Genomic DNA, 18,730 nt, shown 5'->3' with positions numbered 1-18,730 from the left:
TCGAGTTAACGACAGAACAGGTTATTCTTTTGTTAGCCAAAACATGAGGAAGTTGATATGGTTCTGCAAAAAATGTGAAATACACCCAACCTAAACAAACAATAATAATTAATGACAAATTTCCCAATATAATGGTGTAAATAATGATTTCATCCATCATCTTTACCCTACCTGGACATAAAGCAAAAACATGCAATAATACTTTAAGGTGATTTGTATGCAGAAACCATTTCTGATAATTCTCATTATATTAGAGCCACCATCAAAACACCACAGATCTACCAGCAAGCACTAACGAATGAAACATGAAACAGAAGAGACGTCTTAGGAGACAATATTAATTTATACTTCTTTTTGGGTTACAGGAGAACAAAAACAATCCATAAGAAAATATGTGTAAAAATTGAAGGAGGGTAAAAATAACCAGGACAGCAATGACCAAAGCAAGCCAAGGTTTGTGCCTGTGTGCACAACACTGATATTGTGTGTACGAGTCTGTCCATTCTGTGTGTGTGTGTGCCGATGGATGAGGTGGATCTCTGCAGGCCACGCTGGCTGTGGAGCTTACGCCCCCGCATCTGTCTGACAGGCTGTGTATCTGTAGGTGTACAGCTTGTTATCTGCGCCTCCACTCAACATCAGCTGAAAATAGAAACAGATTGGTATCAGTCATTGTTTTGTTATATTTATGTACCATCCTCAATCGGCCTACTGATTCAAGCACTGAATATTCTGTGCTTTGGGATTACACTTTTGCACAACAGTCTTACCCCACTTTCTGTCCAGTCCACACAAAACACTTTGTCCTCATGAGCTGCCAGGTCGTACAGAGGAGCCTTACAGCTGGGAGACACAAAGGCAACACATGCGTTTTAAGAGTGAAGATGACTGGAGACCCACAAGAAGACCAAACATATACCAAAATACAGCAGAGACAAACGAGGGGGCTGAGATGCAGTGGGTGTAGGCAGCAGAAATGGCTCCTAAGCTTTAGAAACTAGCTCATTATTATATTCCGACAAAGACAGGAAGCTCGGTCCAGACGGGCAGAGAGCTGTTTGTTTTCAGATGTGTGGAATGAACAGGATGTCCTGCTCTGCACGAGTGACCTTTCCTCCTGCAACGGCTCGGCTAATGACGCAGCTTGTGCTCTCACTAGCTCCAGAAAATGAAATTGAAGTCTAAATGGTCTTGATGGAGTGAAAATGGAGAAGAAGAAATGGGATGTAATGAGCGGAAAGTACAGTTGGACACATGCTGGTGCAGACATAACTGCTGGTATTATATGTTAACAAGATCCATTGAAATATCAAAACGAAGGATGACTCCATCCCACATACAGCCTCCTGCTGCAACAAATACTCAACGTGGCCCCAAATTAATCCGCCGCTGAAAATAGTTCCCGACAAATGCATCATTTCACCCATTTTTTTGCCTTTTTTTTTAAATGAAAGTACACACTGCCTTCCGAGCGGAAAACAAGTTTTCACACAGTGAACTACGTGCTTCACTGACCTTCTTGTGTCCCACAGTTTGACCAGGTTGTCAAGGGAACCGGAGACCAGCTGGTGCTCATGTGACGGCGCCCACTTCACAGCGGTGACCCAGCCAGTGTGGGAGGTCAGAGACAGCAGCACCAGCGACCCGTCTGGAGAGGAGAGGAGACGAGAGGAGGAGGGCGTGAAGAGGAAGAGCGAGTGCAAAGAAAACAGCTGACTGTGCACTTTCACGACACGCAGACAAAATGATCTGAGACATGTGAGGGATTCAGAGCACAGTGGTACCTTTGGTGCGAGGGTCCCACAGTCTGATGTGCCTGTCAGTGCTGCCTGAGGCCAGCCGCCGACACAGAGGTGAGTAGGAAATACAGTTGAACACTTTACTGCCCGTCTGTGGACACAACAAAACCCTGGGTCGGAAATGCCAAATGAACAGCATCCAAATGTTTCCAACAATGTTACTAATGTACAATGTTTTCCCTGTGAATGATTCATCAGCTAATCAGAAGGTGGATCAAAAATGACTGTTAGTTTCAGCCCGAGCCTGCAGTTTTCTCTCAGGTCGCCGCTGCAGACCTAAGAGGCAAAATCCAGGGCAAAGGAAATCCAAAATATCTGTCTACGACTGCAGAATCAGCTCAGTTACTGACCCACTACAAGGTTCTGCTTCATCAGTGTGTCTCTCACCAGCGTCGTCTTCATTCCTCCCGTCTCGACGTCCCACACGCGGATGGTGTGGTCCCATGATGCACTGCAAACTTCCTCGCTGTCGCACCAGAGGACAGAGGACACTGCCTCGTTGTGTCCAGATAGCGTCATCAGGGGAGTCTGTCAGTGTGAGAACATACAAAGCTCACTCCACACGTAAACTCGTGCATCAGTTCTTGTGTTTTCGGGCCATGTGGAGCACTCACCCGGGTGAGGCCGAGCTGTTGAGTCTTCTGTTTCTTTCTCGGCCTGTCGGCAGGTTCTTCCACCTCGTCTGCCTCGTCTGTGGGCACTGACAGCACAGGACAGCAGGTGGAGCTTGTTATAGAGATTAGCTTTCTATTCAGTAATGCTTAAGATGCAGTCACTCATTCAGGTAACCTACCTGCTGACCAAATCTTCAGCATTTTGTCCCAGGAGCCACTGCAGAACTGTTTGGGAGCAACACAAATGCTTTGACTTATAAATAACACTCAAAGACTTCAAATCTGTCCCTCCACCTACTCATTCAACGCCATCCGCCTTTACCTTTGAGCCAGTGGGGTCTGTGGCAACAGTGTCAACGCTGCCCGTGTGTCCCCGACAGCAGTGTCTGGCTTTCACCTTGTTCCTCTCAGAGTTCCACTCCCACAGCAGGATATTTTGGTCCAGAGAGGCCGTCAGAAGCAGAGAGGTCAGACCGTCTGCACAGAAATACCCACACAGATGTTTTAAGAAAGGTTGTCATTCTTCCTGGCAGGGTTCAGGTCTTCCGTTCCGTCCCGCTCACCTCTTTTCACCCAGGCCACATCTTTGACCACGTCTGCGTGTCCAGCCACTGTCATCACCGCCTTGCCCTCCGCAGACCAGATCCTGGCCGTCTTGTCATATGACCCCGTCAGGATCCTGAAAGAAGAAAAAAAAAACCTTTCAAGCACAAATATATGAGATGTGACAAACACAGAACAATGGGAGGTTTCTGTGATTTAATGTGGTTTTTAATCACACTGATGTCTGCTGAAGTGTTCCCTTTTTTCTGATAAGTCTGGTTATAATCAGTTATTTGGCGATATGAAAACAGGGTGTGATGTCATGATGGACAGCTTGTGCATGCTTGAGATTGAATTGGGCAGGTGTATGGGCGGGACCTGGATCACCCCTGCGCAGTCTGGTTCCAATCACATCTTACCATTCAGCATCTGCATCTACGGAGCTGATCCAGTCATCGTGCATCATACACTCCTCCGGCTCAGGGGCCGTGATCCGCTCTACGTACTCTATCTCCACCACCTCTTCCTGAAACACAGACAGACACACTGATGCATGAATATCCAATCGCGTGACAATCCAGTTCACCTTGCTTCCAACATAAACGGAACAGCAGGAAATCATAAACACAGGTTTAAGCAGAGAGGCTGGTCATACCGTCGATATGCCCTCTGTGTCCATGTGAGTGGACAGAGACGTTCGCAGGAACTGACCCCTGACCAGGAAGTCGAACTCCACTTTGCTGTGAGATGCTGTGGCAACAAAAAAGAAAACACAAGAAGATATAACAAGTACTTCTGATTAAGTAGTGGGATTTTGTGACCAGTTCGATGTCTGCTAAAACTAATGTCCCAGCAGCACTATTAATTGTTAAAATAAAATGTATTTCTCACCATTTTTGGCCTCCAGTAGCTTGTTGATGATATTGCTGAGGTCCTGCACTTCAGCGGCAGCAGGGATGGAGAATGGGACATCATCTACAACATATCTTTAAAAAAAAATATGCCATAAGTTACAGCCATCAGATTCACACGCGTTTAATATGAAAGATTAATGTGTCACATAAATTACCTTCAAACATAGATGCTAATGTGAGGACGTTCATATGTTGGGATTAGCATTAGCAAGCAACATCGACTAACGTGATGTTAGCATCAACTGTTGGAATACTAATTGGAGGGTATTTACAACACACAAGCAGGGGTAAAAAGCCGAAAAGTGCCTCACAATAATGCACTGCTCACTGTAAGGACTGTAAAGCTAGTTAGCCAGCCCGCTAGCCTGTGCTGTCCTTTTAAGTTTTCCTGTGCTTCGTTAAAAGGAATAAGGGCTCACCTTTTGTTCTCCGTGAAAAACCTCGCTTGTAACTGCGACATCTTTGGCTACGTATCTCTCTTACAGACCACAATCAATGGGAGTCGAAGATATGGCTCAAAAGCTGATCCCTCATAACACATCTGACTCTCATGAAGTCAGTCGTGCCATGTGGTACGAACGTAAGGCTCTTCAGACGAACACAGATGCAGACCATTGATGATGCGGATCTGTGCTCCTTCAGTAATGTCTGCCTATAACAACTCGCCACCGGCACAGGAAGTAGACACAACGTTGACTCGATTAAAACTGGCAAGACTGCAGTATGAAAACACACCATTACAAGTATATGTCCTAAAAGTATGTACTAACGTACCACGAGCAAAAATAATTAGTATAAAAAAAAATAAAATAAATCCAGTTTTATACTATTATATTGTTGAATTATTATACTGATGCACTCATGTGTAGCATTAGCATTTTACTGTTGTATTTGTGTAGTTTTAAGCTACTTGTATTTCACTTGAGTATTTTATTTTCATTTTATGCAATACCCCTACCTAAATATTTAGTTACCTGCTACTATGCAGATTTAGATTGTGAATACAAAATATAAATTGACTGATAAATTATGATGTATTGTTATGGATTAAAATACCCAGCTATAATAATTATTATTATTGTTATTATTCATTTGTATTGTGATTCTGAAATATTTTTTGTTGTGTGTTGGTGCCGTATTGTATCTGTCTGATGTCTGTTAGGCTGAAAACCATCTAATCGGATGAAAGTGTGAAATTATCTCGAAAACTACAAATTCCCCAACCCAAAATAAAGTCCACAGAGAAATTCATTTCCTCAGCATCCCCATGACAGAATATAATCTCAAAAGCGAAATTTAATTTGATAAAAGTTGCACTGAAAAACACTTAATGGCAAAAAAATAAACAAAATCTCTGAAATTAAACACTTTAGAAGTTATTAAAACACATTTTCAAACAGGCTATTTAAACAATGCATTTATCTACATTAAAAATAAATTCAGAGCAATCTGATCATCACAAGAGGACAGCTTTAAAAGACAGATTAAAAGTACAGTGCAAAGCAATAAAATCTGTAAAGGAATTTTAAAAGAAACACAGACTCTGAAGAGCACTGGTTCAAGTTCATGTGTCTGTCAGGATCAAGAGTTGGCATCACACACTTTGTGCTTCTCAGAGGGCTAATACACTCCGCCACCAGCTCTCCCCTCCGTCAGTTCTTCCACGTGTAGCTGTAGTTGTTCATGTTGATGTAAGTCAGAGCGGTCTTGCCCAGGCTGGAGGGCTGCTTAAGCTGCTGAATGGAAGCAGGATGGAGACCACAACCAGAGAGGTCCACTGACCCACCAGCACCCTGCAAGCACAGACACAGCTGGAGTGGGTGTATGTTTACAGAATGACCACTAGGTGGTGCAATACAGACATATGGTGCCACTGACATCCTTAGTTCCAAACAAAAACATCTGTATTCAGACTTATTTATACTCCTCATGTCAGTCTTTATTTCACCATAGTGTGTGTGCAGATCATGCTTTAAGTTTGGCTGTTTTACCTGTTCCTTGGTGGTGTGTGTGTTCATGACGCCGGTGGGTGTATGTGTGTAAAGAGTAGCTGAGAAGTTTCCTTTCTGTGCAGGACGGAGGAGAGTTGTGATGGTGTGGAGGGAGGAGGGGAGAATGGGTCCTGAAGGAGGGAGGGTAAAAACGAATTTTAAACCATTTCATTATGCATTAAAACTGCCTCCAGTGATTTAGAAATATTAAATACTGGCTGCAAATTTTCAAACAAATGAGATGAGATGGTGCAGCTGCGTACCTGTGATCTCCAGGCTGCTGATGTTCTGGTATGAAGAACCAACCTGGCTCTTCACATTCACACTGCGGGCCTGAAAAACACACATACACACACACTGAGAAAGATGTGGTAACAGCTGTGTATGCGTTTACTGTGCCTGTGTGTGTGTGCCTCCATACCTTCAGAGTGTGCACTGCAGCTCCTCTGAAAGCGACGGGAGCCAGCAGCGTTGGGGGTAAGCCGGCCTGGGAACCCGCTGCAGCCACCAGACTCTTACAGTTGATGAGGAAGTTGATGAGGGTGAAAGTGTGTGATCCCTCCACACACACCACAGACTCCGGCTTGTGGTCCAGAGCGACAGCGTGGCCCTCCTTACGACTACATCAGCAGTCAAGGAGCTTTGACTTGCTCTTATTGACATATTAAACCAAATTAGATGTAGCTCTCTTAGTTAAGAGTGCTTGTTAAGCAGTATGACACACAAACAGGACAGCGGACAGTCAGAGAAGGGGGAGGATACAGTTGTATGCTGATGCTGTCTGGCTTCTTGATTTTGTCCTGGACTCCCATCTCCTTCAGCCAGGAGAAGCTGCCGTCGTCATCATCGTTGAATCCATTATTCTCTCCTTCATCACCTGCCTGACAATCCTCACCCTCATTCAGCTCAGAACACCTGTAAATAAAATGATTCGATTGATTAAAATAAATGTCAGCACCACCCAAATAATCCCTTTTGCAGTGTTCTGTGTCAGTGTCATGTGACACACATGAAAACACACTTACTCCTGCACCTTCTCCTTCTGCTCCTCCTCCTCACCCTGGTGCACTGTCAGGTTCTGTGGTTCCCTGCTCTTCCTCCTCTCCTCCACTAGAGGGAGACTGAACTCTATACCTGAACAAGCACACCAATAAAGCAAATGAGAAAAACTCTCCAGCTGTGTTTTTGATATCTGATGGTTGGAGGAAGGATAAAAATCCTCAACATTCACGTGATGCCTGCATTTTTAGGGATGTATGAAATAATAAATCTGAACGAGAGGTTTCAGATTTCACGGTTTGAAAAACATAATCTCTCTTGAGACTCGCCTTCAGCCTTCATTGCCTCTCTGAGACCCCTTGTTGTCGGAGAGATTAAGGCAGAGATGTTGTTAGAGCCCCCGAGACCTGCTGCCCTGAACAACACTGTAAACTGAAAGAAAAGAAGGATGGAGGGAAGTGAATGTAAAAGGATGATTTGGATGCATTGTAATGTAATTAAATTCAATAAAAACAAAAGCTTTAAACACACAAGCGCCTACCTGATAGGAGCAGAGATAGAAGTAAGGACACAGTTTGGCCTTCAGGAGACTGTAGAGAGACGACAGACTGACTGACCTGATGAGGATGATCAGAGAGAGAAAACTGTGATATGAAACCATTCAAAAAGAGACTTATATACTGAATGATGTGTTTCTGCGCATGTTTAGTCACATAATTGTGCACGTGTAAACTACAGCACAGTATATGCAAGTTTACGTGTCGATTTCATTCCAGTTGGACTTTACCTCCAGCCTTACCATTCACTCATGAGACTCTGCTGCAGCGCTGCATCCTGGGCCCATGGGGTGCTCTTCCCAGTAAAGCTCCTCTCAGCGTTGATCCTGGGGAACAGAGAGATCCAGGGCAGGGATGGGTGCTGCCAGTACACCAGACTCTGCTGGAAGGCACAGCGAAGCTCCGAGCAGGACTTTGGATCCTGGACAGCGAGGACTCATCATGTAAGAAAGTGGCTTTGGAAGAATTCTCACTAAACATAACATTATCCAGCAAAAATGATGAAAACAGGGGGTTAGTCGCTGTCATCTCTACCTGTAGGCTGTGTGGCAGAGTGCCAAAGTGAGCTCTGCAGTGCTGATTGAGTCCCAGAGCTTCCTCCTGGGCTTTGGGGTGTTCTGCCCACAACAGGGAGAGCGAGGAGGTGAAGAGGAGGCGAGTCTTCAGGCTCCAGTCTGCTGGGTACTCTGTGCAGACAGGAGGAGCGATGGAGGCCGGAGCAATGGCCTGGGGACTCTGCGAAGAGAGACAGGAAAGGACAATTTTAACACATACTTGAATTGAGAGGAGGAAGGAGGACAACTGAAACAAGGAGGAGAGACAGACATTTTGTGTCTTCAGCACAACCAACCTTCAGCAGCGGACTTTTAACATCTTCTCCTTCTTCTTCAAACAGAGAGTCATCTTCAGAGAACGTGAGGCACTTCTACAGCAGAGGACAGACAAATGAAGATGGAAAACATTAAAATCTAAAACAAAATGCAATTTATTCCTTTTCTCAAATATAATTAGGAGTCAGATACCTTGATAACAACTACAGGAATATGGCACCATTCTCCGATCCCTGCACACTATGTAGTTTACTGTATGTATTTAGCCTTTCAGCCTAAGCTTTCACATTAACCAATGACAAAGTCCATTCCAATCTCCTATCAAAAATGTAGAAATTGATTAAACTCCTACTTCTCAAATCAACAAAAGCTAACAGGTGTACCTACATATTGGCACAAGAGCTTTAAACAATTGTTAGGTTCAACTCGGCTCACATGGTTTACACAACTTTGAATTAAATAATAACTTTCAGTGCTGTTTTTTAAAGGGGGTTCTGCTTTGGGTTAATATATATTATAGGTCACGTTAGCTAAATGTTCGCGCTAACTAGTTTGTCACTGCTGAGTTCATGGGTGTACGCAATTCTAAGGTTATTTTTACATCCAGATATTAGAACCAACCTTGCTGGAAATATCTTGGCGTTCCTGGTTTTCTACCTCAGTTAGCCTCGCACTGAGACGTAAAACTCCTTGACACTCTGTCTTTGTTGACATGTCCTCATCTCCCTCCTTTTCGGTCCGTTTGTTGATCTTGTAATTGTCCGCAGCTTCAGCATTTCCGTCGTCGTTATAAATCAGTAACTTCTTTTTGGGGCTGTAAATATTCTCGAGATTTGCGAACGGGTTCCTGCGTTTTGTTCCACCTCCGGAGCGATTCTGGGTGTTGAAAAGCGGTCCCGGGGAGAAGGGCCGAACGCATGCCGGAGATGATTCGCTTTGTCCCGGACTGTCAGCGGAACCCTGGGCGCTCGGACTGGAGAAGACACCGGCGTCGCTTCGAGCTCTTTTCCTCCTCATTCGCATAATTTCAGCCGGTCGCTTGAAGCTGGGCGAATAGCCTGCCTGTTGAGACATACCGAAGAGGAATACTTTATCAAAAATAACCAAATTTAATCAACAAAACACTAAGAACACTACTTCCGCCAGTGTTTTACTGTTGCGCCTTCCGCACTTTACAAATTTGGCGCGTAGCATGCGACGTCACGAGTCTCGCTCGTGTTGCGTTTGAGTCGTGGGAAATTGTATAATCGTTCTCAGTAATGAGGAATCAGAATGGAAATCTATCTAGTTAGAAGTTTGGCTATATGGTAAGTCCTCTTGAAGCATGCTGAACCCTAGATAGAATCAGAATGGAAATCTAGCTTGATAGATTTCCATTCTGATTCCTCCTCCCTAGCTAGTCAGGCGCCTAGTTTTTACCGCTGACCGTAAACATATCATGCGCGTAGCGTTACAAGTATTTCCTCACCCTAATGTACGAACATTTAAATCTTTTTCATTTTCATTTTTAATATTGACAACACCCATGTAATTATGTCTTAATTACACCTGTCATGCTCAGTAATGAAGCAGCTAAGTTGTAATTTCTTAGTTTTATAGCCTTTTAATGTTGTAATACATCTCACATATAAATAGATAAATAAATAAATCTGTTGTCTCTCATGGATTTTTTCATGGAGTTTGTTGCTCCATGCCTCTTTGCCATCACCACCTCTGTCCCTCTGTCACAGTGATTAATCGGACATTATGTAAATTTTGGCTCCCTGATAATTTGTCCCTCGTTCGTCATTACTGTGGGTCATCAATCACATCTGAAGCTCAGCCAAGCGCCAAGTGATGGCTGCTGTTAGGAAATCAATTCTCTTGTCTGTTGGTGGGCTAGAAGAGAGAAAACTAGTGCCTTAAGTGTCAAACTGTGCTTCAGTTTTGAATTGATGTCTAATGACCTTCTGCAGGGCTCCCAAAATGTTGTTACCCCCGGCAAATGGAACTAATGTTAAAAAAGTGATAAAACTAGGTATTTGTATTCATAACGTCTTGAAAAAGACCTCTGAACCTCTTTGGGACCACACGCAACATTGCAGTTGCAGAATGAAATTACACCACTAGATGTCACTGTTCACCAAGGCAACAAGACCAGCACACCATGGCAGTAACTCTACTGCAGGAGGGTTTCCCTTGAAATGACCAGAATTTAAGAAGAATCTGGGATTTTGATTTTCTTGTGTTTTGTGGCCCAGTTTCACCTCCATGTGCTCTGTGCTGCTTAATCAATCCTGTTCATCCACTGTGCCACATGGGGCCACAATGAGCTCCCTCCATTGTTTCCTATCCTTTGAAACCTATTGAGCCTTATTGAGTCATATTGAGCTCATCTCAGGACAACCTTTGGGATGCGATCTGCCTCCATTCAAAGCAGCCGTCACAGCCACCTGTACCTTATTCTAGGTGGTGTTGTACTCGGCGGTACACGTGGAAAATGACAGAAATAGCTGGAGAGAGAATTTAAAATCTGGCCTAGATTCTCGCCTCCAGTGGTTATGAAAGTTACCAAAATTGTTGGATGCAGTGTTGGGGAGGCTGGTTGAGATGCTGTTTGGCGATATGGTAAGTCCTCTTGAAGCCTGCTGAACCCTTACCGTTCCGAACGAACACGCACACTTACTTCTCACAGTGATAGGCGAGTTTTGAGGAGGTCTGAGATGAGGCGGACTTTGAGCCTTTTGAAACTGTGTGCTGTTATTCCCATTTGTCTGGTCATAGTTTGTTATGTAATGGTGCGTTTGGAGCGCACTGCCACCTTTGCTTGGACTTCCAGATGTTCAGTAGGGAACTGAGTTTTTCACATCTTTACCTGGTTGACAAGGTGAAGTCCTCATTTATTCAAAGTGCTGCTGGAGGAGTGTCACCTGAGCCTTGGAGGTGTTTGGCATTAAGCATGCATGATTTTCACATCTACCATCCTACGTTCCCATCACTTTTTTTTGATAAGTTGCAGAACACTGTGCACTCCTTTTCCAAACCCTTGCCTGCAGTAGATCAGCTTTTTATACTGTGTATTCACTGTCTGGCTGCAACCGCTTCACCTTTATTTAGCAGCCTCCGTGTGTGTGTGCGTGCATGCATGCACGTGTATAAACTGGCAGAGAAGGCAAGCTAGGGCTTGTCTGTTTGCCTGTAGGAATTCCTTCATGTTCAGGAATAGCAATGGATGAAATGTGTGTGTGTGTGAGTGTGTGTGTGTGTGTATGTATGTGTGGCTTGGCAGATGCAGGTGGTAGCATGCAGAAGAGATTTTTCTATAAAGATAATTGAGAAAACACATCGGACGACCAGCAACCACAGGACGAGCAAAGTTTCTTCACAAGAATATTTATAGAACTCAAAACCGAATGTGCGCAATCAACAATGTCAAAACAAACCTGCTGTGTGTGTGTGTGTGTGTGTGTGTGTGTGTGTGTGTGTGTGTGAGAGAGAGAGAGAGAGAGAGAGAGAGAGGTTATGAAAAGATGAGCAAATGCAGGTGTAATTTACAGCTATGGTTATATACAGTACAAATAGACAGTGGATCATGGGTAAATGAGACACACACGCACACACACAGACAGACGCACACACGCATACAGTACACACAAACGAAATGCTACCAAAACTGGTATTGTAGGAATAAATTAAAGTATTCAACAAAAACTCCATGCTGCATTGTTTCCAAGTGTTGTGAGAAAACCAATACATCTGAGACAAAATGTCGTCGTCGACACGGACACTCTCCTCTGTGTTCATGTAGAAATCTGATCAAAGTGTCTCCACGTGTGGCTCGAGTGGCTCAGCCAGTGTAAAGTTAAGATTTTATTTTCTCAGGATTGGGTCAGTTTCTGTCCAAATTGTCCCCGGGGCCACGAAAACCACAGCAGTGATCTTCTGTCTTTTGTTTTTTCAAGAGATGACGGACTCGCTTTTTTTTTTTTTTTTTTTTTTTTTTTTTTTTTAAATGGCAACCAAGAATGAGAGAGGAGTGGCAAAATCATGGAGGTGATGATAAACACCAACAGGCCTTCCACAGTGTTTGGTATGAGCAAATCATCTATTCACAACACCAACGATATTTATGAGGAAGAAGTCTTGTTATCTTACAAAGGAAGCTGACTTGAGATCAGCCCAGTGCTGCTGCATGCGCTTTGTCAGTGTAAAACCAAAATATTACCCTGCTGCTCTCCACCTGTCCTTCATTTCAAAGAAGCTCTTCTCTGGAGTCCTTTTCTGTGTCCTGAGAGTGAGACCGGGACGTCCACTCGCTGCTGTCTGTTGGCTAACGCGCCTGTCAGTCGTTCTGCTTGTTTTTCATGGGCCAACATTGTTTGTCAGTAGACAGTTTTAAAGCGGGCGCGCTCATCTGGCTCCTGGTCAAGTGATGACAAACGGTACCAGGTGGAGTTTTTTCCTAAATTTAGACACCAGTAATCACTGGACAATACCAAGGACCATTAGAGGAAGCTGCATCGATAGGCGACATTCAACACTGCTGCTAACGGGCGGGTGGGCTCACATGTTCCTTCATGACCACCATTAAATCAATCCCATGTGCACCGGAGCACCAAATGTGGATTAATCCGCCGCTAAAAATAGTCCTCAACAAATTTCCTCCTGTTTATGTAACGTGTTTTTTAAATTACTGAGTCTCTGTTTTAAATCAAAGGTGTTTTTAAAGTTTACGTCTTCAGCAGGAACCAATGGGCTTGAAGCTGAGAGACGAAGAGGAGGAGAGGAGGACGTGCTGAGAGACACGTTTTGGTCAAGTTTGGAAAATAACACCAAACTTCTGTTATCCTTGAGATAAGGGGCTGTGGTCCACTCATGTCATTCATCTTACTTTGGACTGGCGTATGTCTGACATCACATGACCAGGTGGTCACCTTAAATGAGCGTGCCCACCGTGTGCCGTTCAAAGTGTCCCGCACCTCCTGGGCCGGTTCAGTAAGGTCTCCAGACCGCTTCAGCAGCTGCCATGTTTGTCGGGGAGCTACTGTGGCTGGACTCCACCTCTACACCCACTCCTTCGTTCTGATTGGGCAAAGAGGGGTGCAGGAGGGAGGAGCCCGTGGAAGCGTTGGTGCACGGCGGCAGGATCCTTGGCGGGGAGCGCGAGTCACTGCTTCCTCCTCCCCCCGCCATCATGGAGAACTGGTATGAGCCGGCAGCGGTGGAGTAGTACAGGTGGTATGGCGAGGAGGTGGACTGGAAAGGCCCATTCTGAGCCTGGTGGGGGGTGTTCGCCGGGTAGGGAGGAGGCAGGTAGGTGTGGTACCTTCCTGCTGGAGTGGTTGCCATGGCTGTTGCCATGGTGATGCCAAGGGCGCCGTTGGAGACCGGGTTGTGTGAGGGGGTGTAGGTGAAGGCGGCCGCTGTTGGAGGGTAGTGGACCCGGGGGTCGGAGAAGCGGGAGTCAGGCAAGGAGGGGAGGGAAGTGAAAGGCCGTTCTAAGGTCATTCTGGGGTCGCCAAAGGCTGTGAGGTCTGGGCCTGAGAGAGGTCAAAGGTCAGAGGTTAACAACCTACTCATCTCACTGTTTTCTCTGTGTGTACACGCTCGTGTGTGTGTGTGTTACCTGTGAGTCGTGTGGACAGGTCACCGAGCGAAGATCGACCAGGCGAAAGGGGATTGGCTGTGTGGACGGCGGGCGTGGTTATCTGGCCAAGGTAAGGATACGACTGGTCGTAGGACCAAGATGGAGACGACTGCATCTGTCTGGAGTCTGAGAGAGAGAGAAATGAATCACTGAAACATCTAACATCCAACATCTGTACTTCCTAAAACTTCAGGGAATTCAAGAGACGACGCGTCAGTGAAGTTTAAGGACTCACAAAAGACGGATTATTTCGAGACGAGTGTTTCCTCGCAAACGCAGGCTCAGTTATGACCCCGAAAATGTCTTGAACATGTTGAATAATAATATTGAATAAAGGCCGATTTAACTGAACTGTTTTGAGATGGAAGCTGTTGATCGTGAAAGAAGAAAGAGAGACGGAGGAGAGGAAGCAATTAACTTAGTGTGGGGGTGGACGGATGAAGGGGAGGGCTATGTGTGTGTGTGTGTGTGTGTGTGTGTGTGAGTTCTTTCATTCAATCCAGTCTTTTTTCCCCACAGTCTAATAAATGGCACTGATCACCCACAGACTTGCAGACAAGAGTGTGTGTGTGTGTGTGTGTGTGTGTGTGTGTGTGTGTGTGTGTGTGTGTGTGTGTGTGAGTGTGTGTGTGTGTGTGCAGACAGACGAGGAAGCAAATTGTACACAGCAGCCAAGACGTCAGTGAAGGCTTTTCAAGCCCGGCCAAGAGCTCTCCCAAGCACTGACGCGTGTGTGTGTGTGTGTGTGTGTGTGTGTGTGTGTGTGTGTGTGTGTGGGGTGAGTTTGGGTGGTGGTGAAGCCCAGGCCCTGTGCCAAGCCCCCTCCTTTCCTGGCTTCTCTCCCCTGGCAGAGTGCACTAATGTGGGGCAGGAGTCACAGACGGCTGGCTGCTTGGAAATAGAACCAGAACACACAGAAAGGCATTTCTTTGGTGTTTAATGGTCGGCTAATGAATCTCAGAAATGATTTAAGGAGGATTTTATTTATTACATGTACCGTTGTTATTGAAAATTGATGGAATATTAAAGGGGTTTTGGTTTTCATGCAAACAGCTGTTGTTGCTGATTGAATGGCTTTACAATACTGCAGATAACATTAGTATGTAACGCTTTCTGAGGTCCTAATAATGTGAATACAACATACTTTTTCAGATTTTCTCTCATGTTTTAATGCTCAGTTATTTAATATTGCATATTTTACTAAACACTGCATCTTTTATACACCCTTAACATCTTCTTGCTGCAGCTATTGACTGCAGTAAAGCCTCGATTTCATCTGGACTTTTAGCATGTGACACCACTCTGTGTATTTTACATCTGTTATGAGCTGTAAGTGGTTTGGCAGCAGAGGGAACATAGACTTTTACTGCACTGCCACACATGTGCGGGCCCGAGCGCCAGGGCAGACGCACGTGAACGCTTTTGTACACACACACACGGACATTTCATGAAATTATCGTACAGTATTTATTACTCACAGTTAGGACATTTTGAGAAGTGAAAGAAGGGAAGATGATGGTTAAAAGAGAAATGAAAGCTAAGCAGGGGGGTGGTGACGGGGAGAGAAAAGGAAAGAAAGGGGAAGAGAGAGAAAAAGAGAGTGGCTTAATAACGGTTTCCTGTTGCTATTTTCATTTTTAGAGGGATCAGAAAAACACAGAAAGCAGGAAGCACTGAGCGCTACCTCTGTGTTTCTCTTTCCCTCAGTCTACAACTGCAGCGTGTTGGTTGTTTTTCTCTCATTTCTCACTACTCTACGTTTTCGCTTCGCTTTAGCTCCAATTCAGCTGAAAGAAAAGGTGATTTTTCTGTTGCAAAACACGCTTCTGAAAGCTAAAACTGCAGCAAATATAGTAGAGTAGTATAGTACCTATATGAACATGCAAACTACTTACACCACTGATGAATTCAGCTGCAGTTTCTCTGGTAGCCACGTGGCGATGGCTCCAATCACGGTGCTTGAGGACTTCTGTCCAAACTGTAGCTTAAAATGTTTATTTATCTGATTCTTTTGTTTATCACATACAATGCATGTAATTGTACTGCACTTTGGATGTTGTGGTTATTTTCATATGGTAGTCTTTATACTAGTTTATTCTGAGGTCTGTCTCTGATGTATTACAGTAAGAGACCTATTTGATCCACATGTGTATTTGATCTATTTTTGAAGTCTCTGCATTTACTGCATTTTTTTTAAGACTTTTTAATTTTCTTAAATTCACACAGTTTTATGTTTGCTTATGATTTTTTCTCTCACAGCAGCACTTCCTGACAGCTGACTCTCATTTCCTCCTTAAGACATAACTTGCTTCCTCACCTACAGTACAGGCGCACACACATGTAAATGCACACATAAGAAGGAACAAGCGTGTAAGCACACACACACACACACACACACACACACACACACACACACACACACACACACACTCACACAAACGCACATAAAGTCACGTTTCCATCACTTTTTGGCACATTGCATAAATTTAGATTCCTTTCCTGGAGGCCGACCCTCACCATAACCATAACCACTACACGCCTCAACCTAACTATACCCTAACCGTAACACACACCCACACACACATAGCATCACTACCACTGAAGGCGGAAGAGGAACAGATCTTTTGGTGCCACACAGAGTATCCACACAACCGCAGCACACACTCTCACAGGTACACACATACACACACACAGGCACACACACGCAGACCACAATGGATCTCACCAAAAACCACAAGGAGGAACAATGAGGTTTGATGCACGAGTTTGGGAAACATACAACCACAGTACATTGTTTTTGTCTGTTTTTAGACGCCGTGAGTGTTGCTGTATTCGGTATTAATCTGCATTTTAGCACTAGAAATGCCGTAAACCTGACGAGTCTTCCTTCTTCTCAGAAAATCCAAAAAAATCTGTGGGTAAGGGTTAGCTTTCGGTTCCAGAGAGGCACTTGAACTAACCATCAGGACATCTGTGCCATCATCAGAGGTTGACATTGTTCTGTTTTCTTTACATTTATCTGTAAAATAACTCCAGGAAGTCACTGTTCCAGGCCAAGAAATAGCCAATAGTACATTCTCCCTCATAAAAGCACTCTCAATTAACTCACAGTAACCAGTGTGATGCTGCTTCTACTCCAGCAGGTCCTTTGCGCAGACGTGAGCAAGTATCATTTCCAAAGAAACGATGGCAGAACGGCCTCACCTTCCCTTCCCAATAACACTGTGAGCAGACGTCTAGTCTTATGGCATCAACACGCAGGGTTTCTGAGTAATCCTCAGTTCTCAAAAATGAGGTCAGAGTCTGCAAAGAGGACAATTTTTTCAAGTTTGTCATTAGAGGAGAAAAAGACATGAATGTGGTTTTGTCTGTTCTCCAAGGTACAGTTGTTGAAAGCATAATTTGGGAAAATAACCTTTGTGGAAAGTAATTGACTCCCCTATTAAAAACAATGACTGTTCGGGTTTCCATGCAACATGAATCTGCATGACTCAAAGAATCAACTGCTCTGGTGTCCACTTTGCTGTAATTTACTGCACTTCGCAATCCCCAGCCGACCTCAGGTGCTCAATATATCCTGTCTTATGCAACTGAGTAGAACTTGTATTAAAGGATAGTTGTTTTTGCAACCCAGACTTCATTAGAACGAGGATTCCCGTCACATATAGTTGTGGACAACAATTTAAATGAGCACGGTGTAGACAAGTCACGGCGAGTGAGAAACAAATGTATTACTAGCATTAGTGCAGCTCAGTTCCCATGTCTGACTAATTTCCTCTTTTTCTAAGAGATGTATCATCGTTTCTAAATAATTGCCTCATTGGGTTGTGTTTGAACTCATAGACAAACTGCAGGAGAGTAGTTTCTCAATACTAAAGCTGCAGCTCAGGTGGTAAAGCGGGTCAGCCGCTAATTGTAGGGTTGGTTGATTCCCGGCAACTCTCGCCCACGTACAGTATGCACTGGTGGGTCGCCCTCTGTGTAATCATGAGTGATGGGAATAAACATTTTCAGTTGATTTAGGTTTGGATTGAGCAATCACTAGTCCTGATCCAGGAAAGACAGCTATATAAAGAAGTGAGGAAAACAACCCACATTAAAACACCTTTTAAGTTCTGCAGAGTCAGGCACTGCCATGATGGCACAATGACGCTTCAGAAACCGACGGCTGACGTCACAGAGGCTTCCTCCATGTTTCATACAGTCTACGGACAAGGTGTGGTTCATTTTCAGGGCCTTACCAGCGGTTATCTGAGTGTGCGTGGGGCTGGAGAAGGTGGCAGAGTTGAGCGCTGCAGATTGGCGGGTGTTGGCAGAGGGTTGATGGTGATGGTGGTGAGGAGGCGTCACCCTCATCGAGCTCCGCCTCAGATGTTCCAGCTCCGTCAGCCTCTCAGAGAAGGCCAGAGAGCCGGGCTTGACCTCGTCCATCTTCTGACGATGACCTGGGAGGAAGAGATTACATCACGATTACTGATTATTTTAAGCTCCCCGACACCAACTTTCTGCACTTTCAGATGAAACTGAAGTGCTAAAGTGTGCAACACAAAGATATCCTGAGGCCGTTTGTCAGCAGATAACTTCATGCTTGAAACCTGATTACATAATCCAGGGATTACAGTAACAGCTACGGCCCAACACAGGCTATAACATTGTCCCGACATTGTTAACACACTCTGTCTGCTATTGCATTCGGGAATCTGACGATGGGCGCCGCATAGGGGTCTGGCTGTCTCCCTGTGTGTGTGTGTGTGTGTGTGTGTGTGATGGAGTCTGTCACGCTGTCTGTGGTGTTGGCTGCACTTCAAAGCACTGAGGCTGAGCTCCAGTTACAGGCACTTCCTCCCAAAGGGGGAA

General features: G+C 44.7%; 3 protein-coding genes across 4 annotated transcripts in view; all 3 read right to left on the bottom strand.

Annotated features, from left to right (window-relative positions):
• Positions 1 to 324: 324 nt before the first annotated feature.
• On the bottom strand, positions 325 to 4,457 carry wdr12 (WD repeat domain 12). The gene is made up of 13 exons (XM_076723651.1): positions 4,290 to 4,457; positions 3,848 to 3,942; positions 3,612 to 3,706; positions 3,376 to 3,482; positions 2,977 to 3,092; positions 2,736 to 2,890; positions 2,593 to 2,638; positions 2,414 to 2,499; positions 2,187 to 2,327; positions 1,785 to 1,890; positions 1,516 to 1,648; positions 771 to 843; positions 325 to 642 (listed from the first exon to the last, which is right to left on the bottom strand). Exons 1-13 carry the CDS (start codon positions 4,328 to 4,330, stop codon positions 565 to 567), a joined length of 1,272 nt encoding a protein of 423 aa, XP_076579766.1. The 5' UTR covers positions 4,331 to 4,457; the 3' UTR covers positions 325 to 564.
• Positions 4,458 to 5,281: 824 nt separating this feature from the next.
• On the bottom strand, positions 5,282 to 9,381 carry donson (DNA replication fork stabilization factor DONSON). Its single transcript, XM_076723875.1, has 12 exons — positions 8,869 to 9,381; positions 8,268 to 8,342; positions 7,952 to 8,152; positions 7,660 to 7,838; positions 7,402 to 7,477; positions 7,190 to 7,292; positions 6,887 to 6,995; positions 6,624 to 6,776; positions 6,283 to 6,481; positions 6,125 to 6,194; positions 5,862 to 5,992; positions 5,282 to 5,663 (listed from the first exon to the last, which is right to left on the bottom strand). Exons 1-12 carry the CDS (start codon positions 9,319 to 9,321, stop codon positions 5,523 to 5,525), a joined length of 1,890 nt encoding a protein of 629 aa, XP_076579990.1. The 5' UTR covers positions 9,322 to 9,381; the 3' UTR covers positions 5,282 to 5,522.
• Positions 9,382 to 12,236: 2,855 nt separating this feature from the next.
• runx1 (RUNX family transcription factor 1) overlaps positions 12,237 to 18,730 on the bottom strand; it is a 40,873-nt gene continuing 34,379 nt past the window's right edge. For both annotated transcript variants that reach the window (XM_076723960.1, XM_076723961.1), the window contains exons 6-8: positions 18,115 to 18,318; positions 13,853 to 13,999; positions 12,237 to 13,766 (exon numbers count right to left, since the gene is read on the bottom strand). In XM_076723960.1, the coding sequence (XP_076580075.1) occupies positions 13,219 to 13,766; positions 13,853 to 13,999; positions 18,115 to 18,318 (899 nt within the window). In that variant the 3' untranslated portion in view covers positions 12,237 to 13,218. The remainder of the gene's footprint in view (positions 13,767 to 13,852; positions 14,000 to 18,114; positions 18,319 to 18,730) is intronic.

Source organism: Chaetodon auriga, chromosome 23 (assembly GCF_051107435.1).
Source record: "Chaetodon auriga isolate fChaAug3 chromosome 23, fChaAug3.hap1, whole genome shotgun sequence".
NCBI classification, from domain to species: Eukaryota; Metazoa; Chordata; class Actinopteri; order Chaetodontiformes; family Chaetodontidae; genus Chaetodon; species Chaetodon auriga.
This window is presented reverse-complemented; position numbering and strand designations above follow the sequence as displayed.